The 19,294-nt window shown below is 40.0% G+C and overlaps 1 protein-coding gene across 1 annotated transcript in view; it reads left to right on the forward strand.

Annotated features, from left to right (window-relative positions):
* Nucleotides 1-19,294, forward strand: part of LOC109465409 (breast carcinoma-amplified sequence 3-like) — a 75,646-nt gene that overhangs the window by 10,287 nt on the left and 46,065 nt on the right. The window contains exons 2-14 of the mRNA XM_019762658.1: nucleotides 4,705-4,829; nucleotides 5,828-5,928; nucleotides 7,641-7,722; nucleotides 8,230-8,293; nucleotides 8,740-8,847; nucleotides 8,946-9,022; nucleotides 9,450-9,526; nucleotides 10,074-10,157; nucleotides 14,567-14,743; nucleotides 15,453-15,601; nucleotides 16,360-16,441; nucleotides 16,810-16,903; nucleotides 17,433-17,585. Coding sequence (XP_019618217.1) covers nucleotides 4,705-4,829; nucleotides 5,828-5,928; nucleotides 7,641-7,722; nucleotides 8,230-8,293; nucleotides 8,740-8,847; nucleotides 8,946-9,022; nucleotides 9,450-9,526; nucleotides 10,074-10,157; nucleotides 14,567-14,743; nucleotides 15,453-15,601; nucleotides 16,360-16,441; nucleotides 16,810-16,903; nucleotides 17,433-17,585 — 1,373 coding nt within the window. The remainder of the gene's footprint in view (nucleotides 1-4,704; nucleotides 4,830-5,827; nucleotides 5,929-7,640; nucleotides 7,723-8,229; nucleotides 8,294-8,739; nucleotides 8,848-8,945; nucleotides 9,023-9,449; nucleotides 9,527-10,073; nucleotides 10,158-14,566; nucleotides 14,744-15,452; nucleotides 15,602-16,359; nucleotides 16,442-16,809; nucleotides 16,904-17,432; nucleotides 17,586-19,294) is intronic.

Below are 19,294 nucleotides of genomic sequence, written 5' to 3' on the forward strand. Positions count from 1 at the left end.
CCCCCCCCCCCCAAATCGTGCCCACTTGGCTTGCACCACAGTATCTGGCAGATGCTTTTTAATTTTAGGTATTGATGGCTATTATTAACTAAAGGCTGTTAGAAATATTGTCAAAGGCTTACATGTATGTATGTAACATTACTTAATTCATAACAACCTAAAATTCTGATGGGCATCCTAATTTTTTGCTGTAGGTTGCTCACTGGGCAACCTGGTTCAAAAAAGTGACACTTAACTTGGCTTAAATTGCCACAAGTATCTAAATTAAATAATGAATACTTTTTGCAGTAGGAGTGGAATTCAGTAGTTTTGGGGGTAGTTTTTAAGTTGAGCAGTCAATACAAGATTGTAGCACCAAAACACTAATATTCACAGGAAAAAGGTACAGGAAAAATGGTGCAAATAAAACCACAACGAATATGTTAAGATTTAGTGTAACTGTCTGATGCACAGGTCATTGGGGGTACTTGTTTTAACAACATACCAGCCGATGTACCAACCACCCATACCAATGTTACCTGTACTCCAGGGACGTGGAACAACATTGATCTTTCCTCCCATTCATTTGGCGGTGGAAATGGACCGATAAATGCATTCTAAAGTCTGCACTAATTTAATCAATCGGTTCTTGGATTTGCCCGCTTCATTTTTTTGTGATGTGAATTTTTTTTTTGTGATGTGCAACAAAAATTTCAGATTCTGAATCAACTCCAAATTGATCATATTTTGTCCCAGACCATTGAAGAAAGCCCTTGTATTCCAAGTTATCACAGTTTTTCATCTAAGGCCACACCAATTCAATCAATTGGTTCTTGGATTTGCATGTTTCATTCTGTCTGATTTGCAAAAAAAATCAGGTTCTGAATCAACTCCAAAATACTCATATTTTGGCTCTAACATTAACAGTTGAAGAAATTCCTAGGGATGTTTTCAAGTTCCATAATGTTCCATAAAAATCTATCAATGCAGTGGTTTGAGTCAAAGTTTCAAGTTCATTATTTCAACTATAAAACAGCCTGGTATATTGACTTCATTGACTTCAACTACTGTTGCAATTTGGGGCTATCATGTACATGTACATTGAAGGAATTGGCTAGGCCTGTTTTTTTTTCTTCTTTTTTGCCCTGTCGCTTCATAGTTTTTCTAAATGAAATCCAAGAACCAAATTGGTGTGGCTGATTTTCCCATGGAACTGTTCCAAGCATAAGAGGGCGTTTCCTGGGTTCCCATCGACTGCGATCCATTATGATTGTAATCATACTTGGACGTGCGTATGATCTGACATTCTGGAGAGAACTGTTTCTGAAAGATAAAGCTGAAATGATCAATCATTTTACCGCATGCCAGATCATGGTATATGCGTATTGACCCAAAGCTTGTACTAATATATGTCTGGAAATACCCCCTGCATATATGACGGTTAGTGCAGGTAAAATTGGAGCTGTGCAGGTTAACTTCTTGTATGTCTAACCTGCACCTAACTTGCACTGGTCTTTGTACTGGGTTTATAACTATAAGTGTATGTGGATTCTATTTGCTGTATATTGACTGTAATACCACAAGTATAAAAGAAATAATGGCAATGGTTTCTGAACAGTTTTCAGTATGATCCAGTGACTTCATAAATTCTGAATGGTGCAGGTACATGTAAACCTTGTCTGGTATGCAAAACTTAGGTTATTTTCGATGTTACCTGCACCAGTGCATTTCGTATGGTGCAGTATATCTAGTATTTCAAGCCCTGAAATATTAACCCAAAGTTTTTACCTATAAGGCCCATCCAATTTAATTTGTTGTTTTTCGGATTTTTACGGAAAAAAATATGAAACAACAGGGCGAAAAGAAAGCAGGCCAAGGCACCCCATGATAGCCGGATATACATGTACCAGGCTGGTTTATAATTAAAACAATAGATTTTGAACAGACGAAAATCAATGCACGCGCGGATGTCATCCATAAAATTAAGTCGGTGTGGCCTTACATTGAAAAACTTTAACAACTGGGAAGAAAAGGACTTTCTTCAACCGTTGGGGGCTTGGGCCCAAAATATGTCTTTCATTGAGCATTTTGCAGTTCAATTAGAACAAACAAAAATTTTTTTTTTTTTTTTTGCAAATCACAAAAAAATGGACAGGTTGAATCCAAGAACCAACAAATTAAATTGGTGTGGCCTAACCCAAAGTTTTTACCTGTAATGTATTAGTCTGTACATCACAGACTAGGCTGATGCAGCGGCCCAGGGCCAAGGCCAGGGTCAAGCAGAGAAAACTGGGAATTAGCCTTATTCATTATATGCCAGCCAAACTGATAGATGGGCTGAACTTGGGTGATCTATGGCAGCAGTGCTGTCTACATCAAAATGACAAATAGGGGACAGACACCAGGTTCAAAAGACCCCATCCATACAGATGTTGGCCACGCCAATTTAATTTGTTGTTTCTTGGACTCGCCCTGTCCATTTTTTGCTGATTTGAAAGAAAAAAAAATTAGGTTCTAATCAATTGCAAAATGCACAATAAAAGACATATTTTGGCTTGAACGGTTGAAGAAAGTCCTCTTCTTCCTACGTAGTTGTTAAAAGTTTTTCAATGTAACAATGCAACTTTGTTTTATTTAAAGTTCAGAATATATTGTTTTAATTATAAACCAGCCTGGTATGTTGACATCATAGCTCATATTATACCATTTCTGGCTATCACAGGCCTAGGGTGCCTTGGCCTGTTTTTTTTTATTTTGCCTGTCGCTTCATATTTTTTCTAAAAAAATCCGAGAAACAACAAATTAAATTGGTGTTGCCTAAACGAGCTGCTTGACTTCCCATACGTGTGGCTTTGAGTAATTAGTATACATGGTACAACAGCCCTGAGGATGTTATCCACCACGGTTGAGCAGACATGTGCACAAGAGCTTGTCAAATTCAAGGTGATCCCAAACAAAATGGATATTGTTTTGCCAAAATTTTCCAGCTTCGGTTTATGGTTGGTGTCAATCTTCTGATTACAAGGCTGGGCTAATATGTAGACAATGAATTTTGAACTTTAAATCAAACCACTGCGTTGATAGATGGAATAACTGTAACAACTAGGAAGAAAAGGACTAACTTGAATTCTTTAACTGTTGGGGGCAAAATATGAGCATATTTGAGTTGATTCAGAACCAGAATCTTTTTTTCAAATGCAAATCAGATCAGAAGAAAATGAAGAGGCAAATATGAGAACCAACGAATTAAATTTGTGTGGCCTAATGAATAAAACAACAAATTCAAAAAAAACTCTATATAACAGTATATCACAGAGGTATGAAATGTTCCATTTCTTGTCAATTTTTAAACAGTGCTGTATCCATTGAACAAGTCTTCTTAAGTTCATCTAGCCTTACATGTACCTTATTACATTAGCCATATCAAAGTGAATAGAAAACATAGCTGTGCATGTTATTTCACCATTAAGCTTCAAGGCACTCAAAATCCCTTAATTGTAAAGAACCATTCTTATGCAGCTCCCGTCAAGAAGACACTTTGATTTCTTCAGAGAAAACTCCCCGGAGAACTTAAGTTCTTTCATCTTAAGAGATCAGATAAGTGCTTGTGTCAAGGTCTTAGCAGTTGATGGGTCTCCACTGAGATACCAGATGTATTCACAAGCATACCTTGTCATCCTGTGAAGTCAGAATTCAATATCAGGGCTAATAAAATAATATTCAGACAAATATTTTTTAGTGTAACTACTCTGAATGGTTTGGTGTAGTTTAGATTCTAGTTAAAAAAACTGTAGGACTTACAAAACCATTGATTTAAACTTATTAACTAAACTAGAAAGGCTGACATTTGCTTAGGAGCAAATACAGCATATGTCAGTTCATTTTCGTCCCACGCAAAAGTGGACTATTCCAAACTTATCCCAGTGCAAAACTGATTCTCAAGTGAATAAATTATATAGCAACTATGTATATCTGTTATGCCTGTTATGCCACATCCCCTGTACCAAAAATGGACCTATCTCCCTCCCGCACAAATGAACTGTTCCTAAATCAGCCCTGACCAAAATGTTAAGTGTTCCAAGAGTCTAAACCCCCCTTCAGCAATGGAATCTCCCAATGCCTTCTGCTGTTGGAACATGTAGAACAGACTGTGCTTGTTGGTCAAGGGCCAAGATGGGAATAGCTGGTTAGGTGGCGTGAGTGTGACAACTGTGTGACTCAAATAATTGATTGGTAACCTTGGTGACTTTAATTGGACTGATGCAAACGCTAAATTGGAAATGTTACAATAGGGTCAGATAAAAACAGGAGTGCTAGATGGGCCCGACACACAGAACGGGCATAACAATATTAATGGGCCTGAGCCCTGATACAAATGCACATGTGGGGTCGTGTGACATAATGGCAGAGTGCTCGACTCGGAACCAAGAGGTCCCGGGTTCGAGTTCTGACATGCCACTGATCTTGTACCCTTGAGAAAGGCACTTTACACGACTTTCCTCACTTTGGTGTGGTGAAAATGAGTATTGTATTGTCCCTTGTGTTGGTGGCGGCATTAATATAAGTTGAAAAAAACTTGAGTGTGCTGCTACCACATCTTGTGATTACATGTTGAAATGTTTTAAAAATGCAAGTTACTTCTTGCCACCCAACCAACGAACGTTACACTCAATCACAAAACTCTTGTTTTTCTATAAAATGGATGTTTTTTCGTGTTTTCCCCAGGGACAAGTCTTACATGGAGAGTGTGGTGGACTTTCTCCAGGCAGTCCCACAGGCCTACAGTGGCAGCAAGACAGAAGACAGGGAGAAGATCGTGTGGGCGAGATTTGAGAGCACTGACGTAAACGGTAAAGTGACGGAGAAAGTAGAGTTACTGTAACTGCAAACGCATGTTAACGTCCTAGGGGAAGTCTACTTAATGGGGCCTACTTCCTACTAGAAATGCCAATGCTGATTCTGAACTCAGATGCCATTTCTCTTGTATAGAACAGGGCGGGTGTGCAAAATTGGAACAGTGCACTCACATGTAATTTTCAACTGTGTGTGCACAGGTGCACCTACTAGTAGATATTTGTATAGGGTTAAACCACCCATTCACAGTTGCCATACGCTACTTTTATTATATTCTATTCATTTTGTTGCCTCCGATATTTTCAAACCAAAATTGTATGCAGAATTTTGAGTTCCTTATACGGTACAATCTATTTTGGAATGGGGAGGAAGATGGAGTGAAATATGTTGTATTTGCTCCCTAGAAAATACCTGTCAGCAAATCTGCCATAATTACAGTACAATCTATTTTGGAATGGGGAGGGAGATGGAGTGATATATGTTGTATTTGCTCCCTAGAAAATACCTGTCAGCAAATCTGCCTTAATTACAGTACAATCTATTTTGGAATAGGAAGGAACATGGAGTGAAATATGTTGTATTTGCTCCCTAGAAAATATTTGTCGGCAAATCTGCCTTAATTACAGTACAATCTATTTTGGAATGGGAAGGAAGATGGAGTGAAATATGTTGTATTTGCTCCCTAGAAAATACCTGTCAGCAAATCTGCCTTAATTACAGTGCAATCTATTTTGGAATGGGGAGGAAGATGGAGTGAAATATGTTGTATTTGCTCCCTAGAAAATACCTGTCAGCAACTGTGCCGTAATTAAAAGTTTGTCCAAAAAAAAAATCGGATTTAGAGAAATAGGTTTAGTAACATTCATAGAGAGAGAAAGTCATCGAATGAAAGTAACACACCCCCATTGAATTGTACACAATTGAGCGCACGCCCTTGTGATCGAGAAGCAGGATTACTAACCACTCCACCTTGCCCTTTCTGTTCCACACACAGATATCTCCTACAACTCAGAATATGCAGAGCACCGGTGCAGTGAGGCACCCATCCTGCTCATCATAGGCTACAGCAATGGGGTACAGATATGGAACCTACCAGTGAGTATATATGCAGTTTCATTGGTCAGGCCACACCAATTTAATTTGTTGGTTCTCTGATTTTTTCAGGGAAAATATGAAGCGACAAGGCCAAAAAAAAATAAAAATAAAAACAGGTGTAGGCATCCCATTGTAGCCCAAAATGCTACAATAGGAGCCATGAAGTCAACACAAAAGGATAGGTTAATATTTAAACAATGAATTTTGAACTTTTAATCAAACTACTGCATTGGTAGATGGAAAAACAGTGTAACAACTAGGAAGAAAAGAACTGTTGGCGGCAAAATATGAGCAGAGTTGATTTAGAAGCAGAATCTTTTTTTGCAAATCAGAAAAAATTGAAGAGGCGAATTTGAGAACCAACAAATTAAATTGGTGTGGCCTAATATTATAAACTGTGCCAGTGGTATGAAATCTCGTTAATAAATAAATCAAAAGGCTTAACGAAGCAGGCTGACGTGGAAACTGGAATACTGAACTCAAAAGTAATTACTGTTCGGTGGTCCTGGTGTTCTCTGATGATTGCCAGAGACATGACAGAGTCCCTAGTCACCTATTACTTCATATGCACTGTCACGGGAAGATGATCGTTCAATGTCCCAATCCTACATGTATCTCCCCAAACATTTGCCAGATGAGCAGTATACATTAGCTCATGACAGTGACGAGACATGATGCATTTCATAGGTGCAACCACCTAACTGTCACTGATGAGGCTGTGAAATATAGGACAGGTACATTTTCTGTATACTACAGATAGAATTCCACAGATCTATTAGGCTTTGCCTAAAAAAAGGTGAAAGCAGTCATCCTCCACTGAGGTGAAGCATATTGCTTTTTCAAGTGGTTACTAGACTGAGTGCAATGTAGCTTTGCTACAGATGGCTATTAAGGCCAAACATACTGGGTCCCCCCTACTCTTCTCGATAATTGAGTGGTTGGCATTCCCTAACCACAGACCACAAATGTTCAGAGAGGAATTTATGTCCCATGTAATATAAGCTACTAGCCAGCAGCCAGTGGTAAAATGCATAGATGTAAATGGAGAAATTCATAATAGCGATTAAAACAAGAACTTCACAATAACTTGAAATATTTCACATGTACCTATATATACAATGATGTTTTTTCCTCTTAACATTCAAATTTTAATACACTGTCACAAATTCTGTGTATAACATACTTTATAAAATTAAAAAATTAGGTTGCCCATCAGAATTTTAGGTTGCCCCACCTACAATGTGTATAAGTTACTACTTTCCTCAAAAAAGTCAAATTAGGTAATGTTACATACATAAGCCTTTGACAATATTTCTAACAGCCTTTAGTTAACTGATACTGGTAATAGCCATTAATACCTAAAATTAAAAAGCATCTGCCGGATACAGAGGTGCAAGCCAAGTGGGCATGATTTCGAGGGGGGTGGGGGGCATTCTTAAAATTTAGGTAGCACACTGGGCTACCTAGGTTCAAAAATAGGTTGCCCCAAGTTAAATTTGGTTGCCCGGGGCAACTGGGCAACCAGGTATTTTGCACGCTGCAAACCTAAGGATTACTTGGGGTACCATTAGTCTACTAAAGTTATTTGCCCAAATTGCAGTTGCTTCTCCTATGTGTTGTTCAAGTGGACAGTACATGAGATATGCATCTAGTGTGGCAGTACATTACAAACGGTGTGTCAGTCCAGTAACGCTGATGTTATCCTTTTCCAGTCTTCTGGGGAGGCACAAGAAGTGCTGTCAATACGACAGGGACCAGTCCGGGTACTTAGGGTTCTACCAACTCCCATTACAGGTAAGTGGCCCAGTAAGTGGAAATTGTCACCGCTAATGACGGCTGGATTTTCTTTATTAGTTTTGACCAACTACAGAGGCTCTGTAAGGGTTTTTACCTCCAGGGAAGGTCTTCTGTGGAAGACATTGTTACTCCGTGAAGGAGGTCATGACCTCCGGACAGAGTATTGTGGGCACTTCAACTGTCGTTTTTTCGTGTTCGCAGCTAGATCACAGGGTTCCCTTCATTTAATCTGCATGTATTTTTATAAGTCGTCTGCAGGCGTACCCTTGGTGGTGCACATATCTTTATTTTTACCGTAGCTGTTTTATTAGGCAGTTGTTGTGTATAATCGTTTGTGAGTATCTGTTTGGATTGTGACTTCTTGTGACTGTGGTTGTGACTGGTTTGTACCTACTACGATACCTTTTCAAATAAATGATATGTAAATGAAAGATATTGTCATGAAATATGACCTTGTTCATCTGATGTGAAGTTCAACATTTTCTGTTGTCTCCTTACCCATAGGGAACCATCAGTCGGATAGTTTTGCAGAGAAGAGACCACTTATAGCTATGTGTGATGGATCAAGGTAAGGCAAAAGGACATCATTCCAAAAAACAATTTTTATTCATTCCATGAGAAATTTCAGAAACCTCATGCCCAATGGCTGTACTATTGAGAGGTCTGAGAGGGGTATACCCAGAGAAATTGTAGTGCCTTTTTCTGTAGAGCATAATCAGCCGTTTTAATTATGCGTTGAGCGTAGACGGACCCTCTAATTCAACGAACAGCATAATTGGCGCATTTTGTATAGAGCGTAATTCGTGTTTTAATTCTACGTAATGCGTTGTAGCCACTTGGAATTTATCGCAAAGCGTAATCGTTACTGTTACAATAGCGTAATACATAGCCGGCTCTCAAAATTTAGCATAGAGCATTGTCAGGACCCCCCTATGCAGGCCCCCATTGTATCTGATCTTTGACATTGCCCCCTTTTTTCACCTAACAATTTCTTTTTTCCTGTCTTGTACACAGTTCAACACAACCTTATTGTACAGTGCACCTCACCAGCCTGAAGTCAGGAGAACAGGTTCATTCCATTGGCTTCAAGTCCCAAGTGTACGATATCCACTTCAACAAAAGGTAAGAGCCCTACTTAGTGCAGCAGTGCCACCTATCTTCTTTGAAAGGCATTACATGTTAGATGAGGACTGATTCCTCTGTTCTCTTCCTTTCTGCAGGATTGTAGTAATTGCGCTACAGGAAAAAGTTGCAGCTTTTGATGCCTGCACATTCCAACATAGGTTCTGGATAACAAGTAAGAGAGAATTCATTATGTCTTTAAAAATTCTGTTTGATCCAAGAAATTGCAAGATACAATGTATATTGTAGGGGGCCCGCATGCCCTTTTTCGTAAAGCGTAATCAGGCCTTTTCAGTCTTCGAAATCCGTAGGCAGCCTCCCCAAAAATCAAATGTAATCCGTAATAGAACATTAAATGCAAAGCGTAAAGTCGTAATCAGCTCTGAGGCTTTAACGTAATTTGCAGCAAAAATTTTGCGTAATTCGTAATCACTTCCCCCTCAATCTATTTTATGAGAGAAGATACAACAAGACAAAAGAAAGAAGTTGCAGGAACTGTCAAATGCAAAACTTAAAACATTTGCCAACCATTTAAGCTTTGTTTGAGTGCATGGAAACATCGCATTGTGTTGACCAGGTCTGAGTGTTTGTGTCTGTTGCAGGTTGTTACCCCTGCCCAGGGCCTCATATAAACCCCCTGGCCCTGGGAACAAGATGGCTGGCCTATGCAGACAAAAAGGTACATTATGTAGGTTTCAGTACATGACGATAGTGATACTTGTACCGGCCATTGTTTCACAATTCAGCTTACACAATTGTCAAAATGGCTTTGTTAGCAAGCAGCCAAAAAAATTTGGAAAGAATTTTAAAATTATGTGTTCACTATGTAAGTGAAGTTGCTTTGCAATCTGTCACTAAAGAAAATTGGCCAGAAAATTTCACCTTGATCTGGTTCTCACTGGTTTGGTCTTGCAATTTAGTGCAAAGGAAAAGATCCAGACCATATCCCCTAGTGCAACAGCACCACCTATCATATTTGAAAGATATTGCATGTGAAATAGGGACTGTTTCAGTCAACATATCAGAAGGGTTATCGTGCATCTTGTCACTGAATAAAATTGGTCAGACTCTATTCTGTCACAAAGTAGCAATAGTGCAAAGGAAAAGGTAATCCATATATGTCTTAGTGCAGCAGCACCACCTATCATTTCTCAAAAATATTGCAGCATGTTAGATCAGAACTGTTTGGTAACTCTGTACTATAAATACATGTATATTCTGCACAGTTGGTCCCCACGCATCAGAGTCGAGGAGGGATGACAGGCAATGGGATCCAGTCGTACGCTGCCACAGTTATTAGTGCTGCAAAGGTGAACCTCTACTACTACAGATTCTGAAGTATATAAAAAAAACATTAAAGCCATTATTCTCAATTATAACTTTGTACTACAGTACAGATCTCGGGATAAGCATCAAGTCCCGCGGGAGATCCCGCGGGAGTTTGCGGGATATCACGCGGGAGTTTGCGGGATCTTCCGCGGGAGTTTGCGGGATCTCCTGCGGGAGTTTGCGGGATCTCCTGCGGGAGTTTGCGGGATCTCCCGCGGTACGAAATCCTCTCCCGCAACCCCGATCTTCGGTGTGAGACCTTAGGTTTCCGAAGGGCCGGCGCCGCTGTTACTTGAAGTTGAACCGCGTTGACTACAGATTTTTACGCAGACGATGCGTGCATGTTTTAGTATGTTTTCAATGCATGCAAATAACAGTAGAGCAAATAGTATTTTTAACCAAACATTTCTTTTTTTAATATCGGAAATCTGATGGCTTAATAAGGTACAGAACGATAACAAAGTAATACAACCTTCTTGAACAAGTTTTGTGTCCGGCCTTGCGACGTGGACGGCTTTATTTTGATGTCACCCGACCTGCGCTATTTCAGATATAATTTTTAAAAAATCTAAACGCATCGACGTGCCAAATCGCCACCCGAGTTCTTTATTTTTCTCCTAGATAGGGGAGGTTGACGTATGGAGTTACGGAAGAGAGATTAAACGATCGTGTAAAACAGGGGCGAAGCATAATTCAAGAGTTCTTTACGCCTCAAACTTTGATACATTTCGTGCGCCACGCAGTGTTCAGGGCCTGCATGGGGTTACGGATTACGAATTACGCAAAATTTTCGCTATAAAGTTAAAGTTTCATAGCTGATTACGACTTTTACGCTTTGCGGCTAATGTACTGATTGCGAATTACGTTGATTTTTGGGAAGGTTGCCTTCGGTTTACGAAGACAATGAATAAAAAAACGCCTGATTACGCCTTACGAAAAAGGGCATGCAGACCCCCAGTGTTGGGCCGGGCGTTCCCACGCCGCGTCGCCATAGAAACCGCACGTCGCCAGCAGCGGCGGCGGCGCTGGCAGACTCCCCGGCGCCGACTGACCACGTGGCGTTCTGGCGCGCCAATCACAGCGCGCAGATCGGGGACCCCGCCCACCACGGCCGGCCCGCGAATTCAAAGAGTTGAGTCAGATGCACCGCCCCACAGAAACACCGCCTGACGATTGTTATACGTACGTCGGATTGTGGCTTCTTTTTCCGCCTTGCACGGCCGGCATGCGACATTGTAATTTTCTTATATCCCAATTTCATCCCAAAACAACGTTTTTCACATGTGAGGAGGCTAGTTCCATAGAGTGTACCGAGTGAATTTCAAGTTTTATGGTCTGAGAACGAATTAATTTCCGTAAAATTTATCATAAACACGTTTAGTTCGGGTTCTCCCGTGTTTATTTATTTTTCGGGTTCTCCCGTGTCTTGGACGTGCGCTATCGACTCCGTTTTCATCTAGTTGGCTGACCCTGCAGCTGACAGAAGTAGAATGTTTTCCTACCGAAAGAAACTTTGCCAGCCGTGTGGAAGTACTTGCTCCTTGCTTTCAGGGTGATCGAAATTAATTATGGACATGGTCGTTGTTGATGCAAGAGTTTTTGGGGAGGGGGGAGACGCACGCCCCGGGATTTTGATGGGCAGACTTTTAATTGTCGCAATTCTTAATACTAATACGGAGACCTCTTGACGCAAGCTACCATGAGAAGACAACAGCTACAAGATTATGAAACACAACAACCACAAACTACTGCCGGTACGCCTCATAATTTTTATTTCTTGGTAACAATCTTGCCGAATTTACCGGAGACGGAGGGATTACTACTCGTTACATTGTATTCATTCACGGTAGTTTCTTAAAGTTTGCGCTGAACAATAGCTTTGAAAAAAAAGTAGCAGTTTTATAATAACTATGACCGCGTGAGAAATACCTTATACACAGTATTTTCGTACATTCTTATGCTTCAACACCATTAAAATTGTAGCAAAATTGTAGCAAAGTTGACTGGCGTCAGACTCCATCGGCCCAGCACAGATCGCCCGGCAGGACGTAAAAATAAACATTTGGCACGCCGCCATCGCCGTTCCGAGCCGCGGTAGACTTCGGGGTCTCGCACCAAGTTTTTTCGCTACGCGGTACGCGGGACACGACAGGCCTCCCGAAAGAATACCGCGGGATACCCCGCAATCTCCCGCGTGATATCCCGCAAACTCCCGCGGGATATCCCGCAGTCTCCCGCGTGATATCCCGCAAACTCCCGCGGGATATCCCGCAAAATCCCGAATCCCGATGATGCTTATCCCGCGATCTGTACGTATGCATGTAAATAGTAAAAATTCCCCAGACTGGCTACATACAATACGATTAAGCTTGTCACTCAAGGGTCACAAAAAACTGTGGAAAAAATTCCTTTTAAATGTATCCAATGTGATTTCAGAGCAGCAAAACTGGAAATATTATGAATAAGGCAATATTTCTGATATTGATACATACTGCTTCACATTAGCACATTTCAATTACTATTTCATACTTTGGGTATTTAAAACTGAAGAAACAAGCTCCAAGATGAGTCCTTTATTTTCTAAGTGGTACCCTAAAAATCAACCCAGGGCCCTTCCAGTAACCATTTTCTGTCAGAAATTGTTTTGAATTTTTGCTCCATGAGGGTCAATATACATTGGGATAGTGTGGTTTCAACTCAGTATGTAGATAAGTGACTAGAATATTGACTTTGAAAAATCAGGTTTCCAGGCCATAAAATTACACTGGATGCCTTTTAACGACTTGCTGAAGGTCAGTGTTTGTGTCTTCTATTTCAGACAGTGTCATGGGGGTTTTATCTGTGCTGTGACTCTCTCAGACACCTCCTATCCCTGGGCTCCTCCTTCGTACCAGGTCTCACTAGCTCCCGCTACACTACTACTACTCCTGTAAATAACCATTCTGTCCACTCTGTGTTGCATGCTAGAACCCAGTCTCTCTCTCTATGTTAAACTCATATGTATGTGCATGCTTATGCTTATTTTTGTAAAGTGTTATGTGTTGTATTTCTGATCATATGTTTGGCAACTAAACTTACTGTGCTGTCTGGTATCTCTTTAACTACATCCTAGTGTATGTCTTAAATGTTCATGATAATAATATAAGAAAGGGCTTCAGAACTGTACTGTAACTTTACCACTAATAATCATATTAAGACTGACGAAAGCTTTATTTATCACTTTATCAAATTTCAATATTCAGCAAACCCAAAAACTTGAAATAGTGTCAGAAAAAGTGTCACATAAGTGATATGAAAAGTAGTGTCACATCAAACTGCCCAGTAGAGTGTAAAATAAATTCTTTTTCTTTTCATGTTAATGTTAATGACGTCCAGAATTCTCATCTTTCCAATTTCAAAGTACTAACTGTTATCAAGTTTAAACAGTAATTTTATACCTTTTCCAACGCTTTCCAATATTACATAACACACTGCAGCAAAATAGTCATACTATCGAGTCAAACACTCATGTTCGACATTTCTGGCACAGTTTGAACATCTACATGCAGTCCTTTCTATATGTTCCTTGGTGTCCAATTTACTGTGTGCATGATGTTTGTTGCTGCATTGTAAAAACTCATCCTATAACCCTATCCCATGTTTTCCCTGGTTGTGAGAGGCTGTTGGCACTGTGGGCATCACAGCACAGATAGCACCCACCCCCCTCCCCACCGCAGCTCTGTGTGATTCATGTATTATAGTTATACACTGTGCGTAGCAGTCATGAGATTATGCTGTTGATTTCTTTCAATGATCATGATTTTAGAAAGTGCTACAGTTGTAAAAAAAAAAAGATCAATCTGGATGCACCAAGCTATGATTTGTCTTGCTATGATACAATTTGCCAAACACAGTTTTGTAGCTTGAGTATTATGCATTCTTCTTTTAATTAGTCAGTGATTGTACATTCATATGCACAAATACTGCACAATATTGCCGTTCTGTGTGTGGAATGAACGCTTCCTCTCCTTCTATTGCTTTTGAATCATCACTTACTGTGTACCTGACAAAATTCACTAGACAAAATAAGCAAAAAGTTCCAGAAAAATAACCCTTGAAGCAATGAAATGACAGATAATGAGTAAGGAATATAGTATTTCGTACTGTACATGTATAGTGTTATATATGTTACATGTTATGTACAAGTAAACAACAAGTCATGCCAGGTCAAAAGCCTGATCAGTTAAACCCTATATTTCCGAATCACTTTAGAACCCAAACATACAAACCTAACTTGATTTAGCCACTCAAAACAATACTCCCATCCCAAAAGTAATGAATGGCACACTGTGATATCAGCTAACACCTCCTCGCTAACATGTTGTCTTGTTTTTTTTCTTTTTTTCTACAGACCATCACCAAAGGGCTGTCGATGTTTGGTGAGACGGTGGGTAGATTGACAGGAAACAAGGCCCAGGCACCTTCAGAAGTCAAGAGCACCAGTCCCTCCAAAACAACCTTAAACAGGGCAGGCCTGGTCCCTGGTATCATCACTGTCGTGGACACTCTAGTGGTGGCTGAAGGAGAGGTCTCTATGTTCATTTTATCACTCAATCACTCACTCAGTCACTCACTCATTCACTCCTCACTCACCCACTCACTCACTCACCCACTCGCACACACTCACTCACTCAATCACTTTCACTCACCCACCCACTCACTCTTCACTCACCCACACAGTCACCCACTCAGTCACACACACACACACACGCACTCACTCGCACTCATTCACACACTCACTCACCCACTCAGTTACACACTCACTCACGGAATCAATCAATCACTCACTCACTCACTCACACACTCTCTCACTCACACACTCACACACTCACTCACTCACACACTCATTCACTCACTCACTCCCTCACTATCCAGTTTAGTGATATCAATCAATCAACCACATGTCTGATAAAAGTTTAGATAAAACAGATAATCTTAATGAGAAAAATGCTTTGTGTAAAAGTTAAAGGAATGAATTTTGCAAATTAGAAATTGAATTAAAAGTGAAAATAGAAAGGTAATGTTTGCAAAGCAAGTGCATAATGTTTACCCTCACATGCAACACCACATGGTGTCTTCTATAGCACCAATTACCATGGTGACAGAGGTCTGGTCCAGGTCATTGACCTTCTATGTTTGGAGAAGAAGAAACAGAACGAAAAATGTTTTTGTTCTGCGAACTCAAGGTAAACATAAATCATAGGAGAATTGATTGTTTGAACCACTTGTTCAAGCAGGTGAATGTACAAGACGACAATGACGGTTCTGCGTTTGTGGCCCATTTCCCCGCACACAACGGAGAACCCATCGCAGCCATGGAGTTTGACCCCAGCGGTCAGCTGCTGGTCACTGCAGATGTCCTGGGACACACCTTCCACATGTTCAGGTACAGCTGCAGCTGTTTGTCGAATACATTTTTTTAAAGATATTATTTGATCAAAGTTCTTCCTTTAGCATCATCATGATACAGTATGATTTTTCATCGCATTAGATTTCCACTTCTTTTTTTTTACTTCAGGGTATGGAAGTATTGTTTTGGGTGGCTGAGCTGTGGGTTTGTGTGTCTAGACAGAGTAGGTTGACAGCACGTGGGTAGGGGAAGATTGCCTGGCAGAATAACAAAAGATCTAAAGGTTTCAGGATATGGGGTGAACTTGAAGATCACGATGATGCAAAATACTTCACAGAGGTCTGAAATCTCAGAATGTTTTGAAGCCTGATAAGGCCATGTTGATTTGATTATATGGATGACATCCTCTGGGAACTCCAAAACTGATGCGAGCGTGCGAATAAAAGAATAGTTTGGCCAAAAAAAAGTTGCTTACAACATGAAATCTACATGAAATGACACAGAGTAGGGTATGGCAAATAATCTACTCTTCAAGTTCATTTGTTTACATTTTCGTCTTTTTCGTTTGATTTTGGCATTCTTCGACATTGGTATCATTTTCCGATATTTTTTTCAACTTATGGTACATATTTTGTTATTTTGCAACTGTTTTGTACAATTTACAGTATGATTGAAAACTTTTTTTTTTGAATCAGCCGAAAATTCATGCGCGCGTGGATGTCATCCATATAATCAAATCAACATGGCCAAATGATGTCAAAAACATGGCCTTGATAACAATGTTTTCCCTACAGAATTCTTCCTCATCCCTGGAGCTCATCACAAGGAGCTGTCCATCACCTGTACTGCTTACACAGGGGAGACACCACAGCCAAGGTCAGAACTAATTTAAAAGTAACATGTACTGTAGATGCATGGATCCTGCCACTTAGTGGTGCCACCTAGCAGTTGAGTGGCAAAGTGCAGTAAGGAAAGCACCTGTCCAATGCTCTCAGTTGAATACATTACACACCATCATGATGATTGGTGTAAACAGTATAGGTCAGTTGTGGAAACCTGCACCATTTTTCCAACCACGTTTACAGCAGAGACCTCTAGTGGTATTTGCCCAAAGTGCATTATCTTGTAAGGATGTCAATGTATGGGTGGATTTCATATGAAAGAAAAATGAGTTGATGTACATGGTTGTACAGTGGGCTGGTAAAATTTCTGTTTATTCATCAATGATGAAATGTTACCCACAGGTGCAGAATATTTCCTTCACCCTGGACAGTCGGTGGGTGGCAGTCAGTACACTAAGGGGGACAACACATGTCTTCCCTGTCACCACATATGGAGGTAAACACTGGTCTACTGGACATACTTGTACTAATTTGTAGAATGCCGAGACACATTGTACTCAAATCATGCTTAAACCAACTTGCTTTCTTCTTTTTGAAGCTAAAGCTAGCTACAGAAAGACAGTAATAACAAAATCATTGATACCATATACCATACTCAGTCTGTAAAACTTCTTTAATAGGCAACCTGGAATCACCTTGTAGCCTCCAAATTCTACCCAAACTTTCACACATACACAAATGAAAACTACTCTCCTCTTAACATCCGAAATCCCACAAATTACAGAAAAAGTGGGATCCTTTGTCTTCAAAAAAGAAGTCAAACACAGTAGTTTTTACTAGTAGTTTCTTAGTAGTTATCAGTATTTCTATGTGACGTGTGCTAATTGTCTTCTGTTTCTTCAATCTGTTTCTTCTGTTCCTGCAATTAGCCCCCGGGCATGAATTTGCAATAAAACATTATTTATTTATTTAATTTAGCTACTAGTTACTATATGATAAGTAAACATTACTGTTCTTCATCGCAGGTCCTGTGAGTGTAAGGACACACACCTCAGCGCGGGTGGTGAACAGGGCCAGTCGCTTCCACAAGAGCGCAGGTCTGGATGAGATAGAACAGACCCAGACTGGCAGGCACAGTCCTGTCCCTGGGTCCTCAGGCAGCCCACAGGCTCCACCCAGTAAGTCAACACTAACAACACTAAGGCCATGTTGATTTGATTATATGGATGACATCCGCGCGCGCATTAATTTTCGGCCGTTTCCACAAAAAAAAAAGTTTTCAACCATACTGTAAATCGTGCAAAACAGTTGCTAAATGAGCAAAAATATACCATAAGTTGCAAGGAAAACATTTGGAAACGATACCAATGTCGTAGAATGCCAAAATCAAAGGAAAAAAGACAAAAATGTAAAGAAATGAATTCGAAGAGTAGATTATTCGCCATAACATACAATGTATTCTGTGCCATTTGTTCAACCTTCATGACCACGTAGATTTCATAGTGAAAGCAACTTTTTTTTTTTGCAAAACTTTTTTTTTATTCGCACGCACGCATCAGTTTTGGGGTTCCCAGAGGATGTCATCCATATAATCAAATCAACATGGCCTAACCATATAGGCCACACCAATTTAATTTTATGGATGACATCCTCTGAAGACACACAAACTAGTGCACGCAGGCAAATAAAAAAAATCCAGCAAAAAATAAAAATGCTACTAAACTCACAGGAAAACAAAGCTGGTATTGTGAATTTGAGGCAGTATTTAGCGACGTATACGACAAGCCGGCACATGCTGGCTTTTTGCGGAATTTATGAGTCGACACTGTACGTATGTACTGAGTTCTTGAGTTGTGGAGCTTCGGTAGCCTGGGTGCCGACCTCCAGAGTTACCACCTCTGTATTGTCGCTAAATACCATGAAGTACCTAGGCCTAGAGCCAGGCCAGAGCATTGGAGGACGTGATCTTTTTTTTTGAGAGAGAGAGAGCAGGCGAAAATCAATGCACGCGCGGATGTCATCTATAAAATTAAGTTGGTGTGGCCTTAATGTGTCTGATAGCTCCCTCCAGCTGCCCAATGTTACAGCACATTGTACCTGGCAGTGTTAGGGGAGGGTTTGTAGAAATGTTGTTGAAAAGGACAAGGTCATTGCACATTTAACTGTGCTGATAGGTTGATTGTTGTGCAGAAATCTGTGGAACATTATTTAGTAGTAATACCTCTTTAACGTGTTAGGTCAAAATGGAAGAACATTAAACACCAGTCACGTTCATTTTGGAGAGTTATATTTCTCATGCCAATGCCACATGTTGCACCCTCTACAGTCAAACAAGCACATTTGCTTCTGAATTATGATGTCTTTTTCCTGTCATTTTCTTAGGGACAAATCCAGAAGAACTAGCCAAGATGATGATGTCATTGATTTCTGTCAAAATATTCATAGTTACTGAAAATTAATGTATTTTGCAGAATCTAAATTAAAATTTTTCTTTTTTATGCCCTTGAATTCCAAACTAGCAACCTGTGTTTTATCAACTTCAAGGAAGAATTTTACGGAGTAGCCAAAATTATGATGATTTCGATCAAAACATTACTAGACTAAGTATTCAATTCCAACAGATTAGGTGTTACAGACAGATTTGAAATATAACTTAATTTAGATGCAACAGCTTCCACAATGCAAAAATTAAAAGAATACCAAAACTCATGATTAGCCCCACTCGATACACGAAACTGTATAAAGACTTTATTGTTTTAATTATTAGGATGCTAAGTTTTATTCTATTATTCATAATACATCCATTTTGCATTACTCTGTTCAATAGTTGCTACCATACATTGTACCATGTACAATAGTATTGCTGTGCAATAAAGTTCTTCTTCTA

The sequence above is a fragment of the Branchiostoma belcheri genome, unplaced genomic scaffold (assembly GCF_001625305.1).
Source record: "Branchiostoma belcheri isolate BF01 breed outbred unplaced genomic scaffold, Haploidv18h27 scaffold1, whole genome shotgun sequence".
Taxonomy (NCBI): domain Eukaryota; kingdom Metazoa; phylum Chordata; class Leptocardii; order Amphioxiformes; family Branchiostomatidae; genus Branchiostoma; species Branchiostoma belcheri.